This window comes from Cyrtonyx montezumae, unplaced genomic scaffold (genome assembly GCF_038088225.1).
Source record: "Cyrtonyx montezumae isolate F1298 unplaced genomic scaffold, pur_monq_1.0 scaffold_15, whole genome shotgun sequence".
Lineage (NCBI taxonomy): Eukaryota > Metazoa > Chordata > Aves > Galliformes > Odontophoridae > Cyrtonyx > Cyrtonyx montezumae.
This window is the reverse complement of record NW_027071881.1, coordinates 5,969,409-5,994,671: the sequence shown is the minus strand read 5'-3', so window position 1 is coordinate 5,994,671 and position 25,263 is coordinate 5,969,409. Positions and strand designations below refer to the sequence as shown.

The 25,263-nt window shown below is 61.6% G+C and overlaps 2 protein-coding genes across 4 annotated transcripts in view; one reads left to right on the top strand and one right to left on the bottom strand.

Annotated features, from left to right (window-relative positions):
* Window positions 1-19,699, top strand: part of SMG6 (SMG6 nonsense mediated mRNA decay factor) — an 88,638-nt gene extending 68,939 nt beyond the window's left edge. For 2 of the 3 annotated variants that reach the window (XM_065731877.1, XM_065731879.1), the window contains exons 14-19: window positions 5,280-5,456; window positions 7,213-7,362; window positions 13,330-13,483; window positions 16,272-16,483; window positions 16,709-16,790; window positions 18,516-19,699. In XM_065731877.1, coding sequence (XP_065587949.1) covers window positions 5,280-5,456; window positions 7,213-7,362; window positions 13,330-13,483; window positions 16,272-16,483; window positions 16,709-16,790; window positions 18,516-18,646 — 906 coding nt within the window. In that variant the 3' untranslated portion in view covers window positions 18,647-19,699. The remainder of the gene's footprint in view (window positions 1-5,279; window positions 5,457-7,212; window positions 7,363-13,329; window positions 13,484-16,271; window positions 16,484-16,708; window positions 16,791-18,515) is intronic. The other variant, XM_065731878.1, reaches the window with a different exon arrangement.
* Window positions 19,700-21,774: 2,075 nt separating this feature from the next.
* Window positions 21,775-25,123, bottom strand: HIC1 (HIC ZBTB transcriptional repressor 1). Its single transcript, XM_065731873.1, has 2 exons — window positions 24,667-25,123; window positions 21,775-23,916 (listed from the first exon to the last, which is right to left on the bottom strand). The coding sequence occupies exons 1-2, from the start codon at window positions 24,716-24,718 to the stop codon at window positions 21,971-21,973; spliced, it is 1,998 nt and encodes a 665-aa protein (XP_065587945.1). The 5' UTR covers window positions 24,719-25,123; the 3' UTR covers window positions 21,775-21,970.
* Window positions 25,124-25,263: the final 140 nt, after the last annotated feature.

The following is a 25,263-nucleotide window of genomic DNA, read 5'->3' as shown; positions in this document are numbered from 1 at the left end:
AGTGGAGAAAATTCCAAAGGCTTTCATCCCAGTTCAAATATCAAGCAGGGCGAGGAGCTGGGGAAGCTGCAGTGGGATCTCAGATGACATTCTCTGAAAAGCAAACTTAATGGAGTGCGAGTACGGGACGGCTCAGTCTGTGCCCTGTACAGCTCCGCCGAGCCTGGGGGCCAGGGGGAACGGATCTGGGGGGGCTGCCTGAGAGCCCCTCCACTTCTGCAGCCTTTGGCACCTCCGTGAGATATTTAAATGACAGACAGACATCCAGGGATCTGTAAATACTCCGTCAGTGCCAACTCAACCACAAAGAAGATACAGCATTTGTGGTCCAAGGAAGTTTAAATATTTGTGGTCAAACTTAAAATTCGACATAAAACTCTCATCTGCGATGGAAGGCGTCCAGGAACTGCATGGAGAATGTATAAGCTGTGCAAACTCCCAGAAAGGGCTTCGCTGCTGCGCTGCCAGGGCGAGGCAGAACCTTCCACCCTTCCCTCTCCCCTCCCTGTGCTGCTGAGGGCAAGTTTTGGTTTTGCTGCCCAGGTGCTGGGTGAGGGCTGCAGGGCAGCATCCTGGGAGCTTTCTGGGGCAGGGAGCTCTTGGCAGCTCCCCTTCTGCAGCCCATGCATGGGTATGGCCACCAGCAGCTCGGAGCAGTCCCCTTTCCCTTACTAAGCAGTCCTCCCTTCCTCCACCGAAGTGCCTGCTAACCACTTTCTTATCTCTCTTAACTCTGCAGAACAATCTCTGGCAAGGCAGGCATCCTCCGAAATGGCAGAGGAAATAAATTCCCCCCAGTCCCCGAAAAGGAAAAGACTGGAAGCTCGCATGGGGAGCTCAGTCCGTGGCCCAAGTTGGTGCCACGTTGGCTTCAGTGCCATAGGGATCGTGCCTTCCTCCTCCCATAGCGTGGGATCGTGGTCTGGGGGCAGATGCACAGGGTTTGGGGTTCTCCCTGCCTGGTGTTTTCATCTGCCTGGTGTTAAGCTGTGATTTTGCAGTCCCTTGTTCTCCTGTGCTCAAAGACCTCAAAGAGCAGGAATGCCCCAGGTGCTCCCCCCTAGCTGTGGGAGTTCCCAGCACCACATGGAGCAGCGTGGCACTGGGGCACTTGGCTACTGGAGGGGATGGGAACGCTTTCCCCCATGGAAATCCCTGCAGTCTTTTCCCAGAGGCGTTGTGCTAACAAGTGAACACATCAGGGCATCTTCCAAGCATCAGCGAAAGCCAAAAGCTTTGAAGCCATCAGAAACTTTTCCCTTCGGGGCTATGGAGCTCTGACTTTTCCAGCTGTGGTCACAGGAGGCTCTGCAGTGCCCTCAGGTGTGTTTTGGGATGCACAGCTTTCCCCAACCCCATGGCAGGGTGTGACCTAGGAGGGGAATGAGCCGGCTGTGTTTGGGGTCTGCAGGAGCTGTGAAGTGGTTCTAGGGCACTGCCAGGCTGTGCCATGGCACGAAGGATTTGAGGGCACAGAAGACCTGTGGCAGTGTGGGTTCTCCATTTGGAGTTTTAAGCTTTTTCCTGGCCTAGCTGACTGAAGACTCCATCTGTATTCCTGCCCCACAGCCACTAGGTGCCAGTCAGAGAGGCAGAACTGACCCAGCAGCTCTGGGGGGCTCCTGGCGGGCACACCCCGTGCTGCTGCCCCCTTTAGAGGGGCTGTTGGGAGCACATCTGCTCCTAGCCCGCCTGCAGGGTTAGCCAAAGTCAGTTTAATCTCTCAGAGAGCAGCTGTGGCTGAAAGCCCTCAGCTGCAGAAACCAGGGTGCAACCCAGCTGTGAGCGCTGCTGCCCGGCTGTGACGGTGCTCCGGTCCTACCCAGGTGGCCAAACCCCTGTGACCTGAGTGTGGGGCCACATCCTGGCAGCGCAGCGAGCCCAGAGGCAGAGCTGGGGTACAGCAGGGTTACACCCAGCTTTTGTGCAAACCCATAGGGGATGGTGCAAAGCCACCGCTTACCTTTGCCTTCCTTTCTTGCTGTGCTGCCTGCATGCCCCGAGCTGGTCTGTGGGGTACTGGGAGGCATTCAGCCTTGGGGTGCTCAGGGGGTCAGTGTGGGTGTTACACCGGGGCTGTTGCATGGTTTAGGTTGTTTGGGGCTCACTTGGTTTGGACACAGATCATCCACTTCACTCTAACTAAGCTGTGCTTTAAGTCGGCATAGCAAAACTCAGCGTTTTCCCCATGCTGGGTCACGGGTTTGGCTCTGTCCTCCCGGTCCTGTCCCATTCCTGTCTCCAAATCCAGGATAGGTCCTCTCCGTGCTGTGACTCAGCCTTCTCCTGTCCTTTTTCCCTTCTGACTCTGGCTGCTGGGACATGCCGGCGTCTCCCCCTCACCCACAAGCGTGCTGAGTAGCAGTAGCAGCTCTGAGCAAACCCTCCTGCAGCACCTCTGCCTCCTGTGTGTGTGCCGAGTCCAGGCTTTCACCGAGCAAAGCCCTGCACCCCGCAGTGAGCACACGGTGGGAGCATCCCTCCGTGGTCTGAGTCCCCGCTCGGAGTGGTGCTCCTGCAGCTGGCCTGCCTGCTGCAGCTCCTCAGGCTGAATGCAGCTGAAGGAGCTGCACTCCTGCCTCACAGTTATTTGCTCTTTAGGACGCTGCGTAAAATTAACAAGTTGTAAAAGCCCACTGAAGGCGGCGATTCGCCCGGCTGCAGGGAGGTGCTGAGCCTCTGACCCCCAGCAGGAGCGGGGCTGCTTTGTTTCACCCCAGACCCACTGCCCCCGGGGACTCTGGTCTCAGCTTCACCTGGAGGCACTGCAAGCACACGGTCCTGAGAGCACTCAAACACAGCGGCCCAGAGGTTCAGTACAGGCAGTTAGCGCGTGTAAACCTACATCCTGCTGCGTCCTGCCCAACGATCGGGGGACGTTCGTGGGTGAGCCAGGAGCTGGCAGCACTAATGAGCCATCTGAGCGTGCCACCAGCCTGCCTGCGGTTAGCGTGTCTGATCCGGGGTCAGATTAGAAACCTCACACCTCCAGGCACGGCCGCGTGACACAGGGTTGGCACCCAACGCCGCCACGGCCCCGCGAGGCACAGTGGGGGAACCGACCCAGGTCACATCGGAGGGCACCGGCCCACTTCAGCAGTTCTCAGTTTCAGTTTTCCTTTGAGAGTGGCTGTGTGCGTGTCAGCCCTATTTTAATACCCGGCGGGGCCAGGCTTTCAGTTCCTGCTGGCTGGCTGCACGCTCACAGGGGGAAGGGTGCGTAGGGCCGGGGTGTCACAGCTGCATCACCGAATGCATCAGTGCTGTTCCACTTCACGTTCAGCTTTGGAAAGGTGCACGCAGCCCCCGGTGGCTCTGCTGAGCTGTCCCCCAGGTGAGCGTGGAGCTAACGCCGTGCACCCCACCACCATCCCCGTGGCTTTTGGGAACGTGGCACTCACGTTTTCACAACGAAACGGGAAGTTGGTGGCATGTCACGCTGTGCCGTTGGGCTGCCACTCTCGGGTCACTCCTTTCCCAGCTCCCCAGCCTGGCTCCAGGCAGGCAGGCAGCCCGGGGGCTCTGGCACAGCCCCGGTGCACACGTGATGGGGATGTGAGGCGCGTTCGCTCGGTGCCTGTTTTTCATTCATGTGGGCTGGAAAAATGTGTTCATGAGACAAGTTGCTGTGGCATTATGTCATGGGCCTTCGGTTGGGCTCTTTGCTCCCTTAGCAGATGAGCTGAATTGGAGCATCGGGCTGCACCGGCTTGGCAGGACATCAGGAGCTTACGTGAAAACCTCGTGGGTCATAAGCTAAATGCAATTCCTTTTATTTCGGGAGCAATCAGCCCCTCCTGCATCCCTTTCCCCACCACTCCTGTGCACCCCACGGTGCACAAATGTTCCTGCAGCCGTACCCACGTAGGTAGCAGGCTGCTCTAGGATGCTCCCAGCACCTTTGGCACGAGGGAGCTGCAGTTGCCAGGGCTGGAAAACCCCAGGCTGGAGCTGCCCTGGCTGAGTCAGGCCGCTCCCTGCGTGCAGTTACCGTCTGGCTGAGGGTGAACCTGGCCCTGAGGTTTCCACCACTTCCCCCGGGGCCACTGCAGCCGTCAGCTCTCACAGGGGGTGTTTCCCATGACAGCCATTCTTTTCTCTTCCCTTTGGACTTTCCCCATGGCAGAATCATTCCTAAAGGAGAGCCAGGAGGATGGGAACGTTCCTTCTGTGACACTTGTTGGGCTCACTGCAGGCTGGACACGGCACAGAGGGGACAGTCCCATTCCCACCTTACCTTGTCCTCTGCTCTGTCCTGTAGAGAGGCAGGCTTGGGGCAACTCCAAGGCACCATGGCTCTGCTGCCCACCCCGAGGGTGCTTCATGTGGGCAGTAGCCAGGGTGGGAGGTTGCAGGTCAGAGCAGGGTCAGGTCTTTGACACGCACAGCAGCGACGCGGTGGTTAAAATTAGCCCGTGGAGAGGAAACTGGCAGCATTGTGGAAGAGCAGAAGTTTCCTCTCACGGCAGCATGGTGCAGCGCTGTGGGATGCTGCCAGCCCCTGCCTGCCCCTATCCCTGTCCCGGGTGACCCAGGGTTAGCAGCGTCCTGCTGTGTGTCCCAAGGACGGGGTCCGCTCCTCCTAGGAATCGGCAGAGACACTGGGGATGGGGTGGGCTCTGCAGCAAGGGGTTCTCAGGCATGAATGTGAATTTTACAGAGTGGGTGACACTTCCAGGCTCCGTTTGCTTCCTCATGGCTGACCGCAGGCAGCAGGAAGCACCCGAGGAGCAGACTGCAGGTGCGGAGCCCCACGGCGGTGGGGGATGAGGAGGGTCATGGTGGAGGCACAGGCAAGGGCCACGGAGGCACCGTGCTCCCGTGCTCTGGAAACTCCATTTGAGAGCCTCATAAATGGATAATTACCTGAGCTATTGAGTTTCCTTCTGGCCAGATCCATCCCAGTCTCCCTGACAAGGGCTCCCTTAACGGCCTGTGGGGCCGGCCCGCGGGATGGGGTCGGGATGGAGCTGGTGTTCATGCCCCTGCCCGCCTACCTCACACCTGCATCCCTCCCTCCTGCTTTCAGCGAGGGGGGTGCTGGCAATTGAGACAGAACAGAACGGTAAGGACTGTCCGCATTGTTCATCCCTCCCTGGGGACACTGGGCAAATCCCTCCCATCCCCATCTGTGAGGCAAAGGGGAACCCCACACAGCGTGGTGCCCCTCTGTGGGCTGCAGGGCCCTTCGATGCCATGCTCCCCTCTCCTTGTTGCCTCCCCTTTGCACTGACTGTTTTCCTTTCCCTCTCCCCAACCCCCTCGCCCTCACCCCACAGGTTATTGCAGCCGACTGCAAGAGGGTCACAGTTCTGAAGTATTTCCTGGAAGCCCTTTGTGGACAAGAAGAGCCTTTGCTGGCATTCAAGGGTGGAAAATATGTGTCAGTGGCACCCGTCCCAGACGCCATGGGAAAGGAAATGGGAAGCCAAGAGGGAAAACAACTGGAAGATCAGGTACCGTGCGGGAAGAGCGCGCCTCAGTGAAGGAAGAATCACCCCAGTGGGGCCCAGCCTCTGCCTGCCCCACAGCCCCCACTATTTATAGCTGTATGTGTATTTTATGGGGAGAACAGGGGGGCAAACAGTGCACGGCCCTCGAGCGTGCTTTCCTTGTGCCCTTTGCTGCCAGCCCGGGCCCTGCGCCTCTGTCTTGCGTGCTGCTATGAGTTCCAGATGCTGCTTGGTACTGCATTCAAGGGGGGCCCGGCCTGAACGCCCCTCCTGGGAGGGGAGGTGGGTGAGGGAGCGTCAGGGTTCAGCCTCAGGATCAAGTTGAGAGCTGTGGAGCTGCTTGCAGCAGAGGCCCGGGCTCCAGCCTCCAGCACACGTACAGGAAGAGCTGACATTGGCGCCCCGTCCCTCCCCTGCCTCTCACATCCTGATGTGATTAAGGAATTCAGCTCTTGTTTTTCTGCCCTTGCTTGTTCCTGTAGGCCTTGCTTCGCTCCAGGCTCCGTGTGTGTGTTTAAGGGCCCTGCCAGCCGCTCTGCAGGTTGACTCCTTTCTTGTGTTTCATCTTGCAGTTTGAAAGGCTGAGGAAACAGCAGCGAGGGGCAGAGCCACCGGGCTCCCAGTCCCCTCCCAGTGCCGAGGGAATCGCCTGGTGCTTCCCCTCTGCCAGCACTGGGTGGCCTGCAGTGTGTTTCCCAGACCCCTGTCCTCCTCTGGAGGCTGAGCAGGAGGTTTTCAAGCTGACACTGCAGCCCGTGTAATATCTGGGGTCATTAGGTCCCACCAAGGTGACAGGGACACCGCTCTCTGTTGTAGGGCTGTGTGCTCCCATTTCTGCTTCGTAACCACGGCCTCCACGTGGTTGTGGGAACCTCTCCGTGCTCTCCTTGCGCAACCCTGGAGCTTCCTCCTTGGGGTCTGAGCACAAGGCAGCTCCTGGCTTGCCAGTGTGACCAGCCCTGAGCCCGGGCAAGCAGAGCCCGACCCGAAAAACCACAGCGGATCTGCGCCCGACATGCCTCACAGCATCCCCCATCCTCTGTGGTCCAGGCTGTCCCAGAGAGGGAAGTGAGCCCGAGGGCTCCCTCTTCCTCCTTCCCAGGGCTCAGAAGTCACAAGTGGAGAGGAGCACTCGGTTCTGCGGGCAGGCGTGTGCGTGGCTCTGGGTGGAAGGAGCATGCAACTGCACGGTGCTGGGATCATTGAAACGAAGACTGCGGGCCCGTGCTCGCACGTGGCAGCCTGCTCCGGGTAGCAGTGCTGCCTTATCCTTTTTAGGGATCATCTCAGATGCTCCACGTGTGTCTGCCCTCAAGTGAGGCAGCAGCGTCACGGCCGCAGGGCAGGCAGGTGGGCACCAACAGCCCCCACTCATAGGGACGTGCCAGGCAAAGCAGTATTTCCCTAAATACCATGCTCCCCACCTTGCAGAGCTGAAGCCTATAAAGCATCAGTGACTCACCCAGGGCCGTGGGAAGGGTTTTCCAACACCAGGCAGTTTGCTTATAGAACGGAGCTTTAACAGGGCTGCCCCTGCCCTGCCTTGTGTCTGGCATCCCTGCCCCATTCCATTGTGTCTCACCTTCCTGCGTGTTTGCCGTGCATTTATGTTGCTTGCTTCTTTTAAGGGTTTTGGAGTACTCTCCCATCAGCGTGGGACAGACTGTGCCGGGTGGGGATTTGTGTGCTGAGATGAGGAGAGCCGCAGTCCCTTACAATCACTTCTGTCCTGTTTTTGTCTCTGTGCATTTCCTGGAAGAAGGAAGATGATGTGAGGATTGAGGCATTTGAAGATGACTCAGAGGCTGAAGGCAGCGGAGGAGAGATGGACATCAAGGAACTCCGAGCCAAGAAGCAAGCACTGGCCAGGAAGGTGGCAGAGCAGCAGCGTCGGCAGGACAAGATTCAGGTAGGATGGCACCATGTCCAGCTGAGGAGCTGCTTTACTTTAGGCTGACCCTGTCTCGCTGTGCTGGGTATACACAGCTATGTTTAAGCTTTCTTGACATGTCCCTTAGTCCCACTACAAAACCCATCTGCACCCTCACAGCGCAGTGCCAAACCTGCATTGCTGAGCCACCCCAGGGTAAGCTCTGCCCTCCCTGAGCACGCTGGGTCTCCAGGAGCCCTCGGTGAGCTGCACAGCTCTTCTCATGGAGCTGCTGGCGCTCCCTGCAGTGCTGACAGAGCTCCTGCTGGTGGCTGCAGTGCAGCGGGTGCCAGGCAGCAGGCTGTCCCGGGCTGGGACAGCAGCTCGGTGGCCCCAGGGCTCAGTGAGGAGGCAGCTTTCCCATGCAGCAGGGCACAGGCAGACCGGGGAGAGGGTGGGACGTGAACGGCAGAGTTCATGTGGGAGCCAACAGCAGGAAAAACAGCCTGCGGATGGCTGCCGCGGCCAGAGCACTGCTTGCAAAGCGTTGCCATCGTTATGGGGACAAACAGACGGGATACAGGTGATGCTGTGCTGGCCCTGGCCTAATCTTAGCACATCTCCCAGTGGGAGCCGGTGAAGCAAGCTGGGGAGCAGCTGCCTCGTGGTGCCTTCTGTTGCTTTAAGAGCGAGCTGACATGCACGCTGCTGGCCGCCTCGCTGCTCGCAGCCCCTCTTCCTCCAGCCTCGTGGCCCAGATGAGGATTTCTCAGCAGAGGAAAATTCTCCCTGGCTCCCCTCCCCCTCACCTCCGCCCTCTCTAATGCCCAGGGCCCTTCACTTCCATAATTCTTCATTTTCCAGCCTTGAACGTAAGCCAGACACATCTGTCTGGCCATATGCGTGAACTCTGCAGTGTGTGCCGAGGTGGTTGTAAAACAGGGCTGCTGAAGGCCCTACTGGGAGAGCGCGCACATGTGTACCCTCCGGCTATTGGCGCCGGGCCCAGAACCACTGCGCTTCACTTTTCCAAACCCACCCCAAACCTTTCAGATTTCGCCTTTTTTTTTTTTTTTCTTCCCCTTTTTTCTTTTTCTTTTTTTTTTTTTGCATTTGAAATTTTAAGAAAATCCTATCGAGGCGAAGGTAGAAATTTGCACCGGGAGGGAGGGGCCGCCCCCGCGAGCGAGTCCATTATTGTTGGCAGGTACCTGGGTCACATTAATACAATAAGGAAGAAAGCAGCAGCGAATGAGTGAGAGATTGGAGAGATGGGCTGTAAATTAAAGCGGCCTGAAGCCTTCCAGCCTCCCAGGGTTGTTAAGCGGGAGGTGTAAGTAAATTCCCCACTTCCCACCGCCTTGTACAGACACAGCAAACAGGAACTGCACATGTTTGGGGAGGGCAGAGCACGCCGATCCCGGCCCAGCTGCGCCGGGGCCCCCGGGATGGCCGCTGCCCGTTCTGTGGGGAGCGTGGGGGCTGCCTGATGTGTCAGGGGCTTTCTCCCCGGCCCGCTCCTCCCTTCCTCCTGAGCCTCCTCTCGCAGGCAGAGAGAGGTCAAAATGAGGGTGTGGGCAGCTTCGGGGGCTGCACAGCTGAGAGCTGAGGTGCAGTCGGAGCCTGGGTGGAGGAGGAAAGTCCTTGGGGCTTCGCTAAAGTCAGCCAGGCCGGGAACAGCCCGCAGCAGAACATGTGTGCAGCCCAGAGCTGGGATGGGGAGGCCAGGCCGAAGCCGGCCCCACGCTGCACCCCTCGAATCTCCCTGCCTTGACCTGTGGGTCTCTGGTTTTCTTGAGGGATTTATGCTTCCTGGGACCTGCTGCCTTCTAGGTTTCATCCTGTAGCTCTAGCTCATCTCTGGGCTTCTCACACCGTCTTCTCTTCAGTTCCCACTTTAATTACCCCAAGGATGAGCTGCAGCCCCATGTATTCACTGGAGTCCAGCAGTTGCAGCTCCTGTGTTAGCACAACCAGGACCCTCAGCTCTCTGTGCACATCCCTGCTCTCTGATTTGGGCACAGCCCGGAGAGCCCAGTGCCTCCTGCAGAGCCTGATAGCGCACGGTTCAGGGAGAAGCCTCTCCCTCTTGGCCACCCATTTCCTTTCCAAGTGTGTTAACATCTCTGAGGTTTCCCAGCACCATCCCTGTGCCATCCCTTGGCCGGGTTTGGTGTGCCCATGGGGTCGTCTTGCTCAAGCTGCTGGGGAACTATGAGGTGGGAAAGTCCAGGCAGAGTGAACAACCTGGGACTGCAGAACATCACATTGAGCAGCTCAGATAGGATAGAGTGTGTTTAGGTCGCAGCCTCTCTCAGCCCCCGTTGCGAGGGGCAGCCCTTTGCTGCCTGGCCGCTGCCTTCCTGTGCCCTTCTGCGCGGCCACAACCGCAGGGCTGTGTGTGCCACCCAGGCTCCTACCTGGGTGCTGCCAGGCCAGGCGGGCAGGTGGAGTGGGGCCACGTCCTGTGCCTCCAGCCACCCCCTTGCTTGGCATGTCCCTCGGTCCTTGCTGCTCGGTGTCCCCTGTCCTTTGTGCCGCTGCTGCGCGCTGGGAGCGGTCGAGTTTCCTGAACGGTTGAAAACATCCCACCTGAAACATAACAGGCTCTTCCTCTGGATGCTGCTATTGTTTTGCTCAGCATTACAGAAGCAGCCTAACCGGGCGGCCAATTATGACATGTCTTCCCAAAATAGCCCCCGCTCCTGTCCCTCCTGAGCCCACGGAACGGCCGCCCCCTTAAGATGCAGCCGCTCCTTTGTGGCGGTGGTGTGAGTAACCCGCTAAATATAGCCGCATCCCATTCACGCTCTCCTCTTGGCGCAGGAACAATGCTGCGGGTGCACACGCGCTGACACGCACCTGCCTGGGAGCGGGTGCCTGCCGGCTGCGGAAGACACACACCCACCCACGGCGGCTCCGCCACGGCGGCGGCCCCGGCTTGCTACCAGGCACGGGGCACGTTTACTCCTGAGGAAGACGCTGCTGCGGATGAACCTTTGGGAGGAGGAAACCTTGGAGCGAGAGGCGAAGGAGGCATTGTTCTCAGCCCCTGGAAAATTCGCCTCTCGTCCCCTCTGAGCGGTTGCCCCGCTGCAGGATTGTGGCTCAGGCAGGTGGGGTGGTGGTCCAGGGTGGTGGCAGCGGTGTCGCCCCAGGTGAGCCGGCCCGCAGCCAGCCCTGGTCTGTCTGGCAGCCTGGCACTGCAGGAGCCCGTGCTGCATTCCGAGCGGACTGTGGCTCTGTGGGAAACGCAGCCTGGTGGTTCGCTCGTGGCAAGGCGCAGTCCCCTTCTCGCTCTTCAATCCCTCGGCCAGGCAGCCGGCTTCCGGGGAATCCCCCAGGTGATTCCAGCTGATGGATGAGCTGGGAATTTGGGACCGTGCGAGCGGGAGCGTCTGATCTCAGTGCTGCCACCAGCTGGGGCAGCCGGGGGAGCCACCTCCGGCTCCTGCCGAGCTCCTGGGAGAAGTCCCTGCCCGGGGAACCGCAGCCGGGCTGGGGGCTGTGGGTGGACGTGATTCAGTGCCTGCAGTGGGAGGAGAAAGGAAAGCTGGGTAGTGCCGAGAAGAGCGGCGAGCTGCTGCTCCCATGGGTGCCCCTCTGTGTGCCAGCCCCACAGTGTCCCTTCGCCCCGGATCCGTGCAGTGTGCCTAACCCTGATAAGGCTCAAATCTGTCTGTCCTAAAGCACTCAGAATGAGGTGAGGCTGCGCCGAAGGTCTCCACACCCGCCCCCATTGAGCCATGCAGCTCGAGCTCCTCTCCCAGCACGGAGGAAACTGAGGCACGGTGGGATGGGCGGCTCAATCACCACTGCAGCAATACGACCCACATCCCGACCCCCATCCCCATGCCGTGGGGCTGCAGCCGTGCCCACCGACCAGCAGAAGGGTTAACGCGGCGCTCGCTCCCCATCCCGTCCTGCACATGGGCTCCCTTTCATCTCTGGCTGGGGGCCAGCCGGAGTCTGCATGAATCACAGGCCACTCCCCTCCCCCCCCCAAGCCCCTTGGCCAGAGGCTTCTGCAGCCTTTTACTCACACAAACAAAAATAAATCTCGCTGCCGGCCTCTGAACTCTGCAAAGGCGAGTTTCCCTCTGGCTCCCCGAGCGGGCCGGAGCTGTGCGAGGGGACTTGGCACGCTCCCCGCCGACCTCGCTCTTTCACTCCCGGCGCATCCTGTGTCCTTCTCTCACCGGGCGGCCCGGGGAGCGGAATGGGACGTGACGGCCGGCACAGGCATCGCTCACAGCTGCCAGGAGTCAGCTGGGTACGGCCAGCAAACGCTGGGGGGGCCGGTGCCACGCACGAGGGGCCTGGTGCCGGCATCACCTGCACGGTCTGCTTGGATGGGGAGAGCACGGGGCCACCCCGCCTGGTTCTTTGGGATGGTTGTTGCCTGCTGTGATGATGCGTGGTTTTTGCTCTGCCTTCCTGGCTGAACTCACTGCTGTCGCTTTGGGTCTGTGTTGGGTCCTCGCCTCGGGGCAGGGTCCCCATCCCGCAGTCCATCCCACTGCGACAGGGCCTGGTGCATCTCTTCCCTGTGCTCCCTAACCCCACTGATGCTCTTCTTGCCTCATGGAGGCAGCTCCGTGCCATGGTTGATGCCATCTATCTTGTCCCCTCACCACGTTGTCCCCTTGCAGGGCAACTTGTGTCAACTCCTGGCTCAGCGTTACCCCAGCCCAGCTGGGGTTGTCATGGTGGCCCCGTACCAGGACTCTGGTGCCACCATAGCTGGCCCTCAGTGCCCTTCTGGGCCCATGGGTGCGAGGCACAGGGAGAAGGCTCTGGTTGCTGCTGTTCTGGAGATGCATCAAGGTGTGTCCTTTTAAAGCAACACTTACAAATGGATTTAAAACCACTTACTTCCGTGGCCACTGCTGCCCCGTGCAGCTCAGTGTTCCAGGACACCTCTGAGGTTTTGCCATGGCATAGAGGGGTCCGATCCCCCCATTACACTGAGGCAGAACAGGGCTGGGATCAGCAGGAAGGGCTGGGCAGAGCTGGGCTCCCCTCCTGGCCCTGGGGTGTTCGATGTGGGCACAAGCCCTGTTTCACAAGGGTTCACGTGGTGGATGTGTTCCACACAATGCTGCTGTGCTCCGTGGGTGACCGGTTCCTATTAGAGGCAACAAACATCAGCGAGTCAGGGGAAGCTATTTTTAAGCAGAGGAAGCACTAGAATAGCATCCTGAGTTTTTTACGCCTGTGACTTACTAAAGAGTCCAAGTCCTTCGATAGCATCAAAAGTAGCACATGAGGTTTTTGATCCCATTTTGGCTAATAGCATTGTGCAAAGGTCCAGGTACGGCCAGGGAGGGTTTCTGGTGGGACCCAGCAGACCCTCCGTGTGTGTGTGAGCACCTCTGGTCTCCAATAGGTGCGTGGGGCTCTGTCAGGGACAGCACTGTGAGTTTGCAGGGCTGGAGCCCACCTGGTTTCCCAGATGGATGTTGTTGGAAAACACACGGTGTGTGCAGGACTCGGTGGGACAGCGAGTGAGATGCTCAGCCAAGCATCCTCTCCCCACAGACCTCTCCTGCTCGGGGTCCCACGGTTGGGATGCCCTTGGCATGGCTTGTGTCCCAGGCTGGTTCGTTTTCGCTGGTGGCCTTATCATCTTGAGATGTTTCCATCCATCCCTTTCCTCCCTGCTGTTTTGTGTCAGGGTGCTGTGGATAGTCCTGGCAGCTGCCAGTCCTACAGAGTAGGACAGTACCTGAAACAACTCCGTTTTCAAGGCTGGTCCAGCCATTCCGTGGCAGGGCTTGGACAGGGCTGTGTTTTCATATTGGGGTGCTTTTGGAGGTTTTCACCACCCCACTGTGGCCCCACAGGCGTTGGTGCTTGGGGAGTGCAGGTGGGATGGACACGGCCTCCTGTACACGCCGTCCCTGCTGCAGGAGGCGTGTGTGCCAGCCAGGCTTATCTTTTGCTCCCAATGTCCATGGGTCACAGGGCTGACGTCTTTCTTACTCATCGTGTGTCCTTCTCCAGGCTGTGTTGAAAGACCAGAGTCAAATGAGGCAGATGGAGCTGGAGATAAGACCTGTCTTCCTGGTCCCAGACACCAACGGCTTCATCGACCACCTCAGCAGCTTGGTAACACTGCTGGACTGCAGGAAGTTCATCCTGGTGGTGCCCCTGATCGGTGAGTAGCACAGGCACCAGCCATGGGCTTCCCTGTCCCTCAGTGCAGACTCTCCCTCCATGCCAGCTCCCACTCTCCTGCCCCACATGCCCTCTTGTGTGGTCCCAGTGCTTGCTGTCTGTGCTGGGCACGACCCTGTTGCTTTTACTTGTTGGAGCCACGTCTCATCCCAGCTGCTCCTTCACCCCACGCCACACTTCTCCTTTCCTTCCATCTTTCTGCCCACCATGAGCTCCTCTTCCCATGGTGCATTTAAGGGTGCCAGGGGCTGGGAGAGGCACACGGGTGTTAAATGGGATTTGGAGGGAATTTTGGAAGGAGCAAGGAGGAGGAATTGTTAAACAATCAAAGCAGATAGCTTATCCCAGCAGAGCTGGGGCTTAGGCAGCCTGAGCAAATGGCCGGCCTGTGTCCCAGCGTCTCAGAGCTGCTCAAGCCCAGCCCTTCTTTTTATCCTTATAAAGCTTGCAGTAAAACAGCAAGCTGGTTCCCGTTATTGGTAAACACTCACCCTGGCAGATAACGGCTGTGCTGCTGGGTGGTCTCCCAGGGTGGCGGGAGGATTTGGTTAGATGCCTTTGCTCTGATTGTTTGATCGCTCGCTGGGCTGGCGGTAGCATTCCTCCGGACAGTGCCGTGCTGGGGCCGGCTGCACCCCAGTGCCAACCTGGCATGGAGCTCGGGGGCAGAAGGAGAGGTCGGGGTAGGAGTGGGGCTGAGCCTCACAGATCCCACAGGCTGCCCTCATCCCATCTGCAGCCCCACGGGCACCTCCAGTGTGCAGCAGCGAGGTGTACGCACGTGCTCATGTCCTGCCCTGCAGCACACAGCACGCCTGCCCTCTGAGCAGGTGTGGGGCTTCCTCCTCCACTCCTAGCTCCGCCAGCCCAAGAGTCAGCATCCAACAGCCACCACGGGGTCTGGAGGGACCCCTGGACAGGGGGAGTGGGGCTGTCAAGGGGCTCCGCAGCTCAGCACAGTGGTGGCGGACGTTGTGTGGAAGCAAAGGGAAGGAAGCCAGCAGAGCCCTGGGCGCCGTGGAGTGTGCTCACACCTGGGAATGCTGCCTCCTTCCCTAGAGCCATGGCCCTGCCTCCACGGTGCTCCTGCAAGCACAAGCTGCAGGAGAGCTGGAAGCCCTGTTTCCTTCCCTGAGCCAGGTGCTGCTGCCCTGAACCCGCACAATGAGGACTGGGCTGCCCACAGCAAGCTGTGGTGCCGCATCCCATTGCCAGTTCCAGGCGTGAGCTGCGCCCTGTCCCCAGCACGGGGCACTCCTCACCGTTTATCCCAGGGATGCAGCAAGGGGTTAAGCGTGCAGCTCCTCGTTCCGTTTGTTTCTCTTGCTCTTTAACCTGCTCCGTGCTCCTTGAGGCTGACCCCACCATGGAGAAGCCAGGCCTGGTGCAGAAGCACAAACAAGCCTCCCCTTTGAAGCCTGTTTAGCTTGGAAGCAGGAAGGCGGATTTCGGGAGGGAATACCAGCTTTTCCTGTTTGATGTTCCGTTCTTGCAAGGCCCCCCCCACCCCTAACCCAGCCGTGCATTGTGTGGAAATGGCAGCATCAGGTCGCTCGGAGCAGTAGCAAGAGGAGCAGTTTGAGAGGGAAGAGCAACGCAGCTCCATGCAGCTTTAATTTGAATACCCAGACAGTGAGTGCCAGTCTCACCATGGAACAGAGCGATCACGCAGGCTCCCTGGGCAGTGATTCACAGCACTGGGGAGAGGCCTCAGACCCCGAGCTCTCTCCTCGAACCCCCAAGGAATGCATAGTTCCCACTTGAACTCAGGACTTGGCTCCAAGCTCGGAAACAATCTTCAGAAATGAAGCCATGGCTAAAACACACACTGAGCGCACAGAGGCTCCCTCGCACACACGTGCACACCAGCCCAGCCTTGCGCACACGCATCCCTGTGCACGAACGCGTGTGAGGATGCTCGTGCTCACATCTGGACACACCGTCGTGCACCCGGCCTCGTCTTGCTCGCACACACTGCGCCACGGAGCAGCTCTCCCTGCGGGGCCAGCACTGCGGGGTGTGTTCCTCCCGGTGTCCCTCGGGCACTGCTCGGCTCGGGGGGGCTGCTGGGGCCGTGTGCCTGCTGCTTGGCAGCCCGACAGGAGGCTCTGAGCCTTGACAGTCTCCAGTGAAACCAAACGGGCTGGGAATCTGCCCGATCCCAGGCTCGAGCTCGGCTGCAGCAACATGTGTCAGGACAGATGTGCAAACTCCTGTGTCAGCCCCAGATGGGTGAGGTGTTGAAGAGAGCGTGTCCCCTGCAGGCAGGCTGGGACAGCAGCTTCAGGTGTGAGAATGGGGCCAGTGGAGGAGCAGGAGCCTCCTGCTCCTGCTTGTGAACCCACTTGCACTCACAGCTTTCTGCATCTCAAAGTGAGCCCAGGGAGCTGAGAGAGGGAGCAGAGCGTGGCACGGATACCCTTGGAGCCTGCAGTTTTCTGACCTCCCCTCGGTCACACGTGTAGGTGTGTGGGTTGGGCTCACAGCTGAGTTTCACAGGGCACAGTGCCCTCGGTGAGCACTGCAGGGCAGAGGTCCCCATGCTCTCGGGGCTGAGCCAGGTGACATGCAGAGGTGGAAGGCAGCAAAGCTTTTCCAGACCAGCAGCCAAGTCCAGGAGTGCAGGGACGCTGTGGCAGCTGAACCCAGATTTCCTGAGCCAGCTCCCAGTGTCCCAGCCCTGAGGCTTTGGCAACTTGTGCGTTTCAGCAGCGGGTCACGAGAGCACCTTGTCCCTTAGTAACTGTACCTCCTCTTCCTGTTTGAAGTGATAAACGAGCTGGATGGCCTGGCCAAGGGCCCGGAGATGGAGCACCGGGCTGCAGGCTATGCCCGCCAAGTGCAGGAGAGAGCCAGGAAGTCCATCGAGTTCCTGGAGGAGAGGTTCGAGGGCCGTGACAACTGCCTGAGGGCTCTGACCAGCCGAGGCAACGAGCTGGAGTCCATCTCCTTCCGCAGCGAAGACACCACCGGGCAGCAGGTAAGGGACACGGCCCTGCAAAGGTGGACATGCTGAGGCAGTGCTACCAGCGCGTGTCACAGGGCTGGGAGCTTCCCTAGGAACCTGTCCCTTTGCAGGCTCAGAGCAGCCCACTGAGCTGTCACCATCCCCAGGGCAGTGCAGAAATGAGGGCGATGGGGCTGCAGGGCTTTTTGGGAGTTTTTTTTTCTTTCTTCTGGGAGTAACATTGCCCTTTTCTTCCAGGGAAACAATGACGACCTGATTCTGTCCTGCTGCCTCCACTATTGCAACGACAAGGCCAAGGATTTCATGCCCTCTAACAAAGGTAGAACGTCCTCACATCCTCTTTGGCCCTTCTCAGTTGCAACCCACAGACTCTGCTCATTTCTCTTTTTGTGGCCCTTGGAGCCTGTACCTCTGCATTTGGCCTCTCTCAGCACTGAGGTGTCACCTCCTGCCCCCACTCAGCCCCAGGCTGTAGCCCATCCTGCTGCGTTTCCAAACGCTCACCTCTGGGTGCACTCCTCAGCCTGTGAGAAGGCTCCTCCAAATGCTCACACAGCCTGTGCTTTGTGCTGGCAGCACAACTGTTTAGTAGTTGTTCTCCACAGTGTGCATCGAGCCCATAAAACCACGTGTCAGGGCCTTCTGCTTTCCCTTCATCCTCCCAGAGTGGAAAGAGCAGATGCACATCCAGCCATCTGCCCATACAGGGCCATCTCCTGCCCCTGCATGCCACAGCCATGGCTGCAGCACAAGGTCAGGGGCTCCTCCTGCAAGCCCCAGTGCCTCCTGGATGGAGCCTTTTTCCTCCTGGTGCCCTGCTGGCACTGGCAGCATGTGCTGGGACCAGACAGCCCTAGTGTGCTGCCAGGGCGGTGCGGATGGGAATTAGATCAGCAGCTGCCCAAGAAATCAACCCACATTTGTCAGCGCGAATTCTTAGCAGCTTAACTTGTCAGATTCACAGAGAAACCGTCACCAAATGTTTATGTGCAAATGATGCTGAATTTTGAAATCATGTGGATTATGGCGAATGGGGCCTGACAAGCTGACAGCCTCTGGTTTGTAACAAGGAGGCGCGTCACCAGCTCGGAGCAGAGGATGTTTATTGTTACACATTTCTTAAAGTGTCCGCACAAAACCTTCCAATCCTGCTTTCATCAGCCCTCAGCCCCGTCCTGCCCTCCCGCAGCCGTCCTGCTCTCCTCTTCCTCCCACCACCTCCCCACCACCCTCAGCCCCGACACCACCATGGCAGCCCGTGCTCGTCGCAAACCTGCCCTTCCCCTCGGCCTGCCGCTCCTGGCGCGGCCAATCTGGGCCCATGTTGGGCTCCCATAAACTCTGTTTTTTCCATTCCGATCCTGGCTCAGAGGCACTGTGTTTCCTGTGCTCATAGGAACAGTACTCTGGTCACAGGACCCAGCTGCTTACACATACCCCATATGCTTCCCCTGCTCTGCACACACGTAAGCGTGGCTCCCATATCCCCAGCCTGGCGTGTTGCGTGCGGGGCAGCTCATCCATCTGGGGGCAAGATCCCTTCAGTTATTTCTCAGCCTTCAGTTCTGTCTGTGTGAGCCTCAGCCAGAAACGCCTCGGTGGCAGTGGCCACTCCAAAAGCTCCTCGAGCGAAAGGTTCATTTTAGATCTTATAATGAGATCGCCAGAATAATAGCACCAGCTTCCTGCTGGAGCCAGGGTCGCGGGCTGTCTTCCTGGCCTGGGTCAGGCGAAGGCACCTCCTGTTCCCAGCGCCGAGCACCTCCCTGCTCTGGGCAGCGGGGTCTCGCCTGCAGGGGACGGGCAGAGCGCACAGATTGCCCCCAAACCAGAGCAGGGGGAGAGCAGGCGGCCTCCAAAACGAGGTGCCATCTCCGAGCCGGGGTGGGAAACCTCAGCGTGCAGCAGGGAGCCCAGGAGCAGCGGGAAGCCGCGGGGTTTTGGGGCGCAGAGCACACATGGGGACAACATGGTACCGTGGGAGCACAGGTCTGGGATTCACTCCACTCCTTCTCCTCTCCTCTCTTCTCCTCTTCCCCCCCAGACGATCCCATCCGTTTGCTCCGCGAAGTGGTTCTGCTGACGGACGATCGCAACCTGCGTGTCAAAGCGCTGACCCGCAACGTGCCCGTGCGGGACATCCCCACCTTCCTCAAATGGGCCCAGGAGGGCTGAGGGGGCCGAGCGGGGACGAGAGCCCCCTGAGTGAGTAACGCAGAGTGTTGCGGTGGGAGACCGGCCCCGCAAGGCAGCCCTCACCACGCCGCCTTCCAGCCCACAATGAACAATAAACGCCGCGTCTTCAACCCACCCCACATGGCCGTGCTGTGAAGGACCCCCCCCGAGGGGTGCAGGCGAGCTGGGAAGGTCATTGCCGTGGATGGTTCACGCGGAGGATGGGATGTTGAGTGTCCCGGTGGCCTTTGGGCGGTGCTGGAGCAGAGCTGGAGAGCCCTGCTGTGTAGGGGAGCTTTGGGGTGACCCCGTGCCAGATCGCCGGGCTTTCGCTTGGTTTGCTTGGTTGCAGAGAGCTCACGTCGCCGGGCGGTGTCTCTTTGGGTTTGTAGGCTGTACAGGGCAGAGAGCGGGGACACAACGGTGCGGATTTTGGGATTGCTTGGTCTCGCTCAGCCCCAAAAGCTGAGCCTTTGGGAGATGCTGTGGACTTCAAGGGCGGGCCCCCTCCTGCCCAGCCGTGTGCCCTTCGCTTGCCATCGTCCCCGCCCAGCCTGCTCCTCCTGCATGTCTCAGGCTGCGTTGGCTCCCCATCCCCACCCCGCTGTCGCCCCACGGAGGGGAGCGCTGCCTGCTGCTTGTGGAGGTGCTCGTCCTCGCTGGTGCAGGGTTTGCTTTTTCGGTTTCGTTTCAGCCTTCAGTATAGGATCGCTTTCAGGTGTGTGCCCTGCCTGCTTTATGGGGGAGGACGGCTTTGAACACCCCCAGTCCCCCCCACAGCTGCTTTCTGTTCTGCTCCCCTCCCACAATAGGCATTACCTGTTCCCACCTGTCTTCCTCCCCCCTCCTGGTTCCCACACTGCTGCTTTTAGCCACATTTTCAGCACAGGGCTCAGCACGCGGCCAGCGAAGCCCTCCAAGTCCCCCAGGAGCCCAGAGCAGACTGTTTGGGGTCAGGGGATGGGGCTGGTGACTCCTGGGCCCCGAGCCTAGCTGGGAGGGTCCCCTCTTGAGTCACCCCGAGCCCTGCAGGGACACCACTGCCTCCCCCACCTCATCCCCCTGACGCTCCAGATGCAGAAGCCACAGAGAGAGCATTTGCCCACGAACTGGCATCCCCGGAGCTCTGTCGTGCCCCGGTCCCACCAGCAGAGAGTGGGACTGACCCCAGGGCCACCTCCGGCTCCCACCGGCGCACTGCAGAGGATGCAGCAGCACCGAGCTCAGTGTTCTCCTTTCCCACTTGGGTGGCTCGGACCTGGTGTCTGCAACAGAGCACGTTCGAGCAGGGAGCCCGCTGTCACCCGCGCCGTCCCCACGGCGAGGACCAAAGCGGGGCCCAGAGCCTCAGCAGCGCACGTGGACGAGCAGCAGTCGTGCTCACCTGTACCAGACACGTGTCCTGGCAGAGGGCTCAGCACAGGTGCAGAACCACAGGCACCTGCACCTGCAGGAAGGTGAAGCCGAGCACCCAGCACCCAGCTCGACGCCGTGGAGCCAGCACACAGCTGCACACAGCGCTGGGCGTGAGCGGCGTGCGGGATTCCCGGAGCTTGGAAATGCGTTCTCACTGCTGAGTGCTGGATGCCCACCCCGTGGGATGCTGCACGGCGGGGTCTCACCGGGCTGAGTGTGCCCGAGCCCCCTGTGCCCGCCCGTTGTTGGGGAGGTGGCTGCGTTTGGGCGATTCTGTGAGGATGGTTTTAATCATTTTTAGTATTAAACACTTGTCTGTGCAGCACGCTGTCTCGCTTTGCCATCGCTACGGGTTGGGGGCAGTGGGTGCATCTTCCCCCGTGGATGAATGGGGCTCCAGGCAAACGGGGCGTGCAGCAAAGCTCCGCTCCTCCCCTCCCACAGCCCCACACCACCCACCCCAGCGCGGCCCCAGAAGGGCCGACAGAAGGACACGAGGCTCTGCGTGTTAATGTCACTTTATTGCTTGTTCCGTTTCGACTATAGAAAAAAGGGCGAGCAGCCCGTGTACAAATGGGACGTGATACAGACCCCGCCGGGCGCTTCCAGCTGTGCTTTGGGTGCAGTCGCTGCCGCTCCTCGGCCCCCAGAATGGGCACAGATGCCCGGTGGCAGCTCCGGGGGGAGGGGGGGAGGGCCGGGTGACCCCTGCCCATCCCTGGCTGGGAGCAGGCACCTGGGGGGCGAGGGGCTCGCCGCAGAGCAGCCAGCGCAGGGTAAGGCACAGTGGCTGCGAGGCTGGGGACGGTCACCGCCCCGGGGCCTCGTGTGCAAAGGAGAGGAGGGGGCACGGGGAGGGGAGAAGCTTCACATTAGCCCCAGGCAGAGGGGTGGCGGGCCTGGGTGGGGGGGGGGGGGGTCCAGACTTGGGGAGGGGGTCACAAGAGGGGTGCTGCGGTTCCAGGGGTGCCCCTTGGGGGCTCGACCTGCTGTTGATGCAGCCCAGCCCGGGGTCTCAGCTCTCCCCAGTGCTGCTCCCGGCCCCTTCCCGCGGCCCCGCGCCTCCGCTGCCCACGTCTGCGTAGCTGACAAACCCAACCGCTTTGTCTTTGTCATAAACTCCCGGCCCGAGGTTCCCCCAAACCCGACCCAACCCGGCTGTGCTGGGGACGGGGATCTTTGGCAAAAAAAAAAAAAAAAAAAAAAAAGACTTGGGCCCGAGGTCACAGCCACCCCACGGGACGGCGGCTCCAGGGGGTCCCTCCGCCCCCACGGGTCCCCGGGCATCCCTGATGGCGAGCGCTGTGGGGCAGGGTGCAGGGGCTCAGTCTGTGACAAGGCCCTGCCCCACCTCCCGAAAGCATTGGCAGCCGAGGGCTGAGGCCGGGAGCTCAGTGCCGCTCCGCGTCGAGGAGCATCGGAGCATCGCGTTTCCCCGGCCACCATCCCCAACCCCCATCAAACCCCCGCGTGGCCCCACTCCATCAGTCCGTCCCCGAGCTCCCGGCACAGCCCCGGGGAGGAGGAGGCCCTTCTCTGCGGCCACGATGGACGAACTACTCACGGCCCCCGCGGCAGTGATGGCGGCACAGTCTGGGTTCCATCACAGCAGAGCTGAGCTCCATTGGGTCCCACCATGGGGCGGGCGGAGATGGGGACAGCCCCGAGGTAAGGAGCGGGCTCATGTCCTCCAAAGCCTCAGGGCTCGGGGCTGAGCCGGGAGGTCAGTCCCTGAATATCAGCTTCTCCCCACCGCTCGTGGCGGGACGCTCCATCCAGCCGGCCCGGGGCAGCTCTCACGGGACCCTCTGCTCCGAGCGAGTTCACGGGGGCCGAGCGCCCGCCGCCTCCATCCCCACCCTGGAGAGGAATGGGGGAGAGCCCCAGGGCCGCCCCCACCCGCGGGCGCTATGGGGGCGAGTAGCGCTCTATGGTCCGCGCGGCGTCGGCGTGGAGGTGCGGAGCCTGCGCCAACACCTCGGCCGCTTTGTCCTGGCTCAGCCCCAGGTGCTCGGCCGTGAACTTGGCCAACGGGTAGAGGCTCTCCATGGCCTTGGGGTCGCTGAGGAAGTGCGAGGTGTGGGACAGCAGCTCGGCCGCCTTCTCCTGCTTGAGCCCCAGCTGGTCGGCGGTGAGCCGTGCCATGGCGTAGACGCTGTCGGGGAAGTCCAGCTTGGCTTTGCCGTCGGGGCCGGCCGCGTGCATCTTCATGTGGCTGATGAGGTTGCGCTGTTGGGCGAACTTGCCGCCGCACACCTGGCACTCGTAGGGCTTTTCCCCGGAGTGGATGCGCATGTGCTCGGTCAGGCGGTACTGCCGGGTGAAGCGCATCCCGCAGGCGTCGCAGGCGAAGGGCTTGAGGCCGAGGTGGCTGCGCATGTGGCGGGTCATGGTGCCGCGCTGCGTGAACTTCTTCCCGCAGATGGTGCAGGGGTAGGGCCGCGTCAGCCAGTGCGTCTTCTCGTGCTGCCGCAGCGTGGCCGGGTCCTTGTAGGATTTGTCGCAGGACGAGCAGCGGTACGGCCGCAGGATGTCCCCCAGCCCCGCGCCGCCCTTATCCAAGAAGGGCACCGCCTGCTCGGCCGCCGCTTTGTGGTACAGCTCCTCTTCGTTGTGGGCCTCCACGTGCGCGTTGAGCTGCTCGGAGCTGGGGAAGCCCTTCCCGCAGGGGATGCAGACGTACAGGTTGTCCCCCAGGCTCTCGGGCTCGTAGCCCAGGTGGTTGCAGTAGCGGTCCAACGCGTCGCCGGGTGACGGCCCCTCGCTGCTGCCCGTCTCCTCGCTGGTGCTGTTGTCGGGCTCCAGGTCGTTGCTCTCCACGCTGGGATAGCGCGGCTGCGGGGCGGCGGGCGGCGATTCGGCTTTTTCCTCCCTCTCCAGCTCTTTCTCCGCCTCCCCCTCGTCCAGGTAGGGCCCCAGCGGCTCGTGCTTCATCCAGCGGTACATCAGCTCGCGCCCATCGCCGCGGGGCAGGGGGGGCTCGGCGCAGGGCGGCGTGCCGCGGAACGGGTCGGTGGCGTGGGGGTGCCCCCCCGGCTCCCCACCCGGCGGCGAGTCCTTGTAGGCAGCGGGGTGGCCGGCCAGGAGCCCCCCGCTCACCGGAGGGCTGTCGTGCCGCGGGGGCAAGGAGGGCTCGCGGGGCTCTGCGGGCAGCAGGCGGTCGGTGGGCAGCAGCTGGGCGGAGGGGCCGGTGGGGCTCTTCTTGGAGAGGTCGAGGCCGCACGGCGGCGAGCAGTGCCGCTCGGGGGGGCACAGCCCGTGGGGGTGCAGCGGGGTGCCCTGCGAGGCCGAGGCGTAGAGCTCCCCGCACTGCGTGTTGAGCGGGGCCGCCGGCTCCACGGGCTGCAGATCGACGGGTCGCGGCGTCCCCGAGTAGCAAGCCTGGATGACCGGCGTGGCGGCACGCAGCCCCCGGCCCAGCTTGTAGGGCGCGTACCCCCCACGCAGGTGGCAGTACTTCCCGCTGCGCTTCAGCTTCTTCTTGCACAGGGCCACCAAACCGGGGATCTGCAGGTAGCTGGCGGCCGCCAGCACGGCCCCCAAGCTCTGCTCGCCGCCCGGCTCGCATTCACCCAAACGCCCGGTGTAGATGAAATCGAGGATGAGGCGGAAGATGCCGGGGCTCACCATCTCGTGGTCCAGGTTGAGCAGGTTGTCGTGCACCACCAGCGACTTGAGGTAGGCGCTGCTGGCCGCCAGGATGTTCTTGTGCGCGCGGAAGAGCGCGTTCTGCACCACGATGATCACGTCGCACAGGAAACCCTTCGTGCGCTGCGTGTTCAGCTGCAGCAGCAGCTGCCGCGAGTGGCTCGGCACCTCCATGGCCTCCAGCATCGCGCCGCGCGCCCGCCGCCCTGCAACACACGGCCCCGTCAGCCCTATAGGGGATCCGGGGAAGGGAGGGCACGTCGGGGGCGGGGGTGGGGGGGTTGGAGGGGGGCTCAGCCCACCTCAGCCCCAGCCCCGGTTCTCCTCTCCCCCGCTGCGTTCGGGCTGCTCTGCGCGCAGCTTTCCCCGTGCCACGCTTATATCGGGGCTCGCTTCGCGACGGACGATGGGGCGGGGAGTGGGGTACAAACCCCCAGAGGCTCAGATTTAGGCTAAAATATTCTTTATTTATTTATTTTCTGGTGTATGTGTGTGTGTGGGGGGGGGGGGAATAAAATGACATCACCCCCTCGCCACCCCCACCACCCCCCCGCCCTCGCTCGCTTCCAGCACCCCCGCTCCCACCTGCCGCTGCCCCCCACCGGAGGAAACGGGGGGTGGAGGGGGGGAAGCGGAGAAAAGCGGCCGCCCCGCAGCTCTCCGAAGCGTCCCGGTGCCGCCCGCCCCCCCGGGGCCGCCGTTCGCCGTTACCTGTGCCGCTCCCCGCTCCCCGCAGCGCTCCTCCCGGCTCTTATGGCCCCGCTCCCGGGAGGCGGCCGGCCGTGCCCCCGGAGCCCCCCGCCCCCGTTTCCTGCGAGGTGAGCGGGGGGGACGAGGGAGGGTAAGAGGTGGGGGGGGGGTGGGGGGGAAACGGGACCTCCCCTCCCCGCCTCCCCTCGCGGTGCCGCCCCGGTGAGTGCCCCCCGAGCGCCGTCGGAGCCGCGGTGCCGGTTTACCTGCCCGTCCGCTGCCCTCCGCCAGCCAGCCGAGCTCTCGGTGGACTCTCATGGCTCAGCCCCGGGGGGGCCGTCGCCGGGCGCTGCCCTCCGCCCTCCGCCGCCGCTCCATTCCCGGCGCTGCCGACCGCCCGTACGCCCCTCGGAGCGGTCGGCGGCGGCGGTTCCTCGGGGCTCCCGACGCCGCCAGCTCGGAGGTGAAACCCGGGCTGCGAACTCCCCCTGACCCCGGCCTGAACTCCGAGCAGCGCCGCTGGCTGTTAAAGGGACGGCGGGAGGTTTCCTCCTCCCCTCCCCGGGCGGGGCACGCCGCAGCCGGGCCCCCCCCTTCTCCTCCTCCTCCTCCTCCTCCTTCTCCTCCTCTTTTCTCCGAGCCCTAATTCCCCTCCGCCCCGGTGGGAGCGGGAGGAACGGGCGGCACCGCCTCCCGCACGGCCCCACCGCCCCCTCGAGGGTCTCAGTCCCGGCGGCGGCTTTGCCCACCCCTCCCCGACTCTCCCTGGCTCCTCCGGTTCTCCCGATCCCCCTTTTCTCTCCCATATCGCCGCGTCCAGACTCAGTCTTTCCCCCTCCCCATCCATCAGCCCGACCAGGTGA

Bases quoted from the DNA above. Each gene is read 5' to 3' on its own strand.
- HIC1 (XM_065731873.1), bottom strand. From the start codon at position 24,718: ATGAGAGTCCACCGAGAGCTCGGCTGGCTGGCGGAGGGCAGCGGACGG. The intron at 23,917-24,666 runs GTAAACCGGCAC...CGTGTGTTGCAG, and splicing joins GGAGGGCAGCGGACGGGCAG to GGCGGCGGGCGCGCGGCGCG.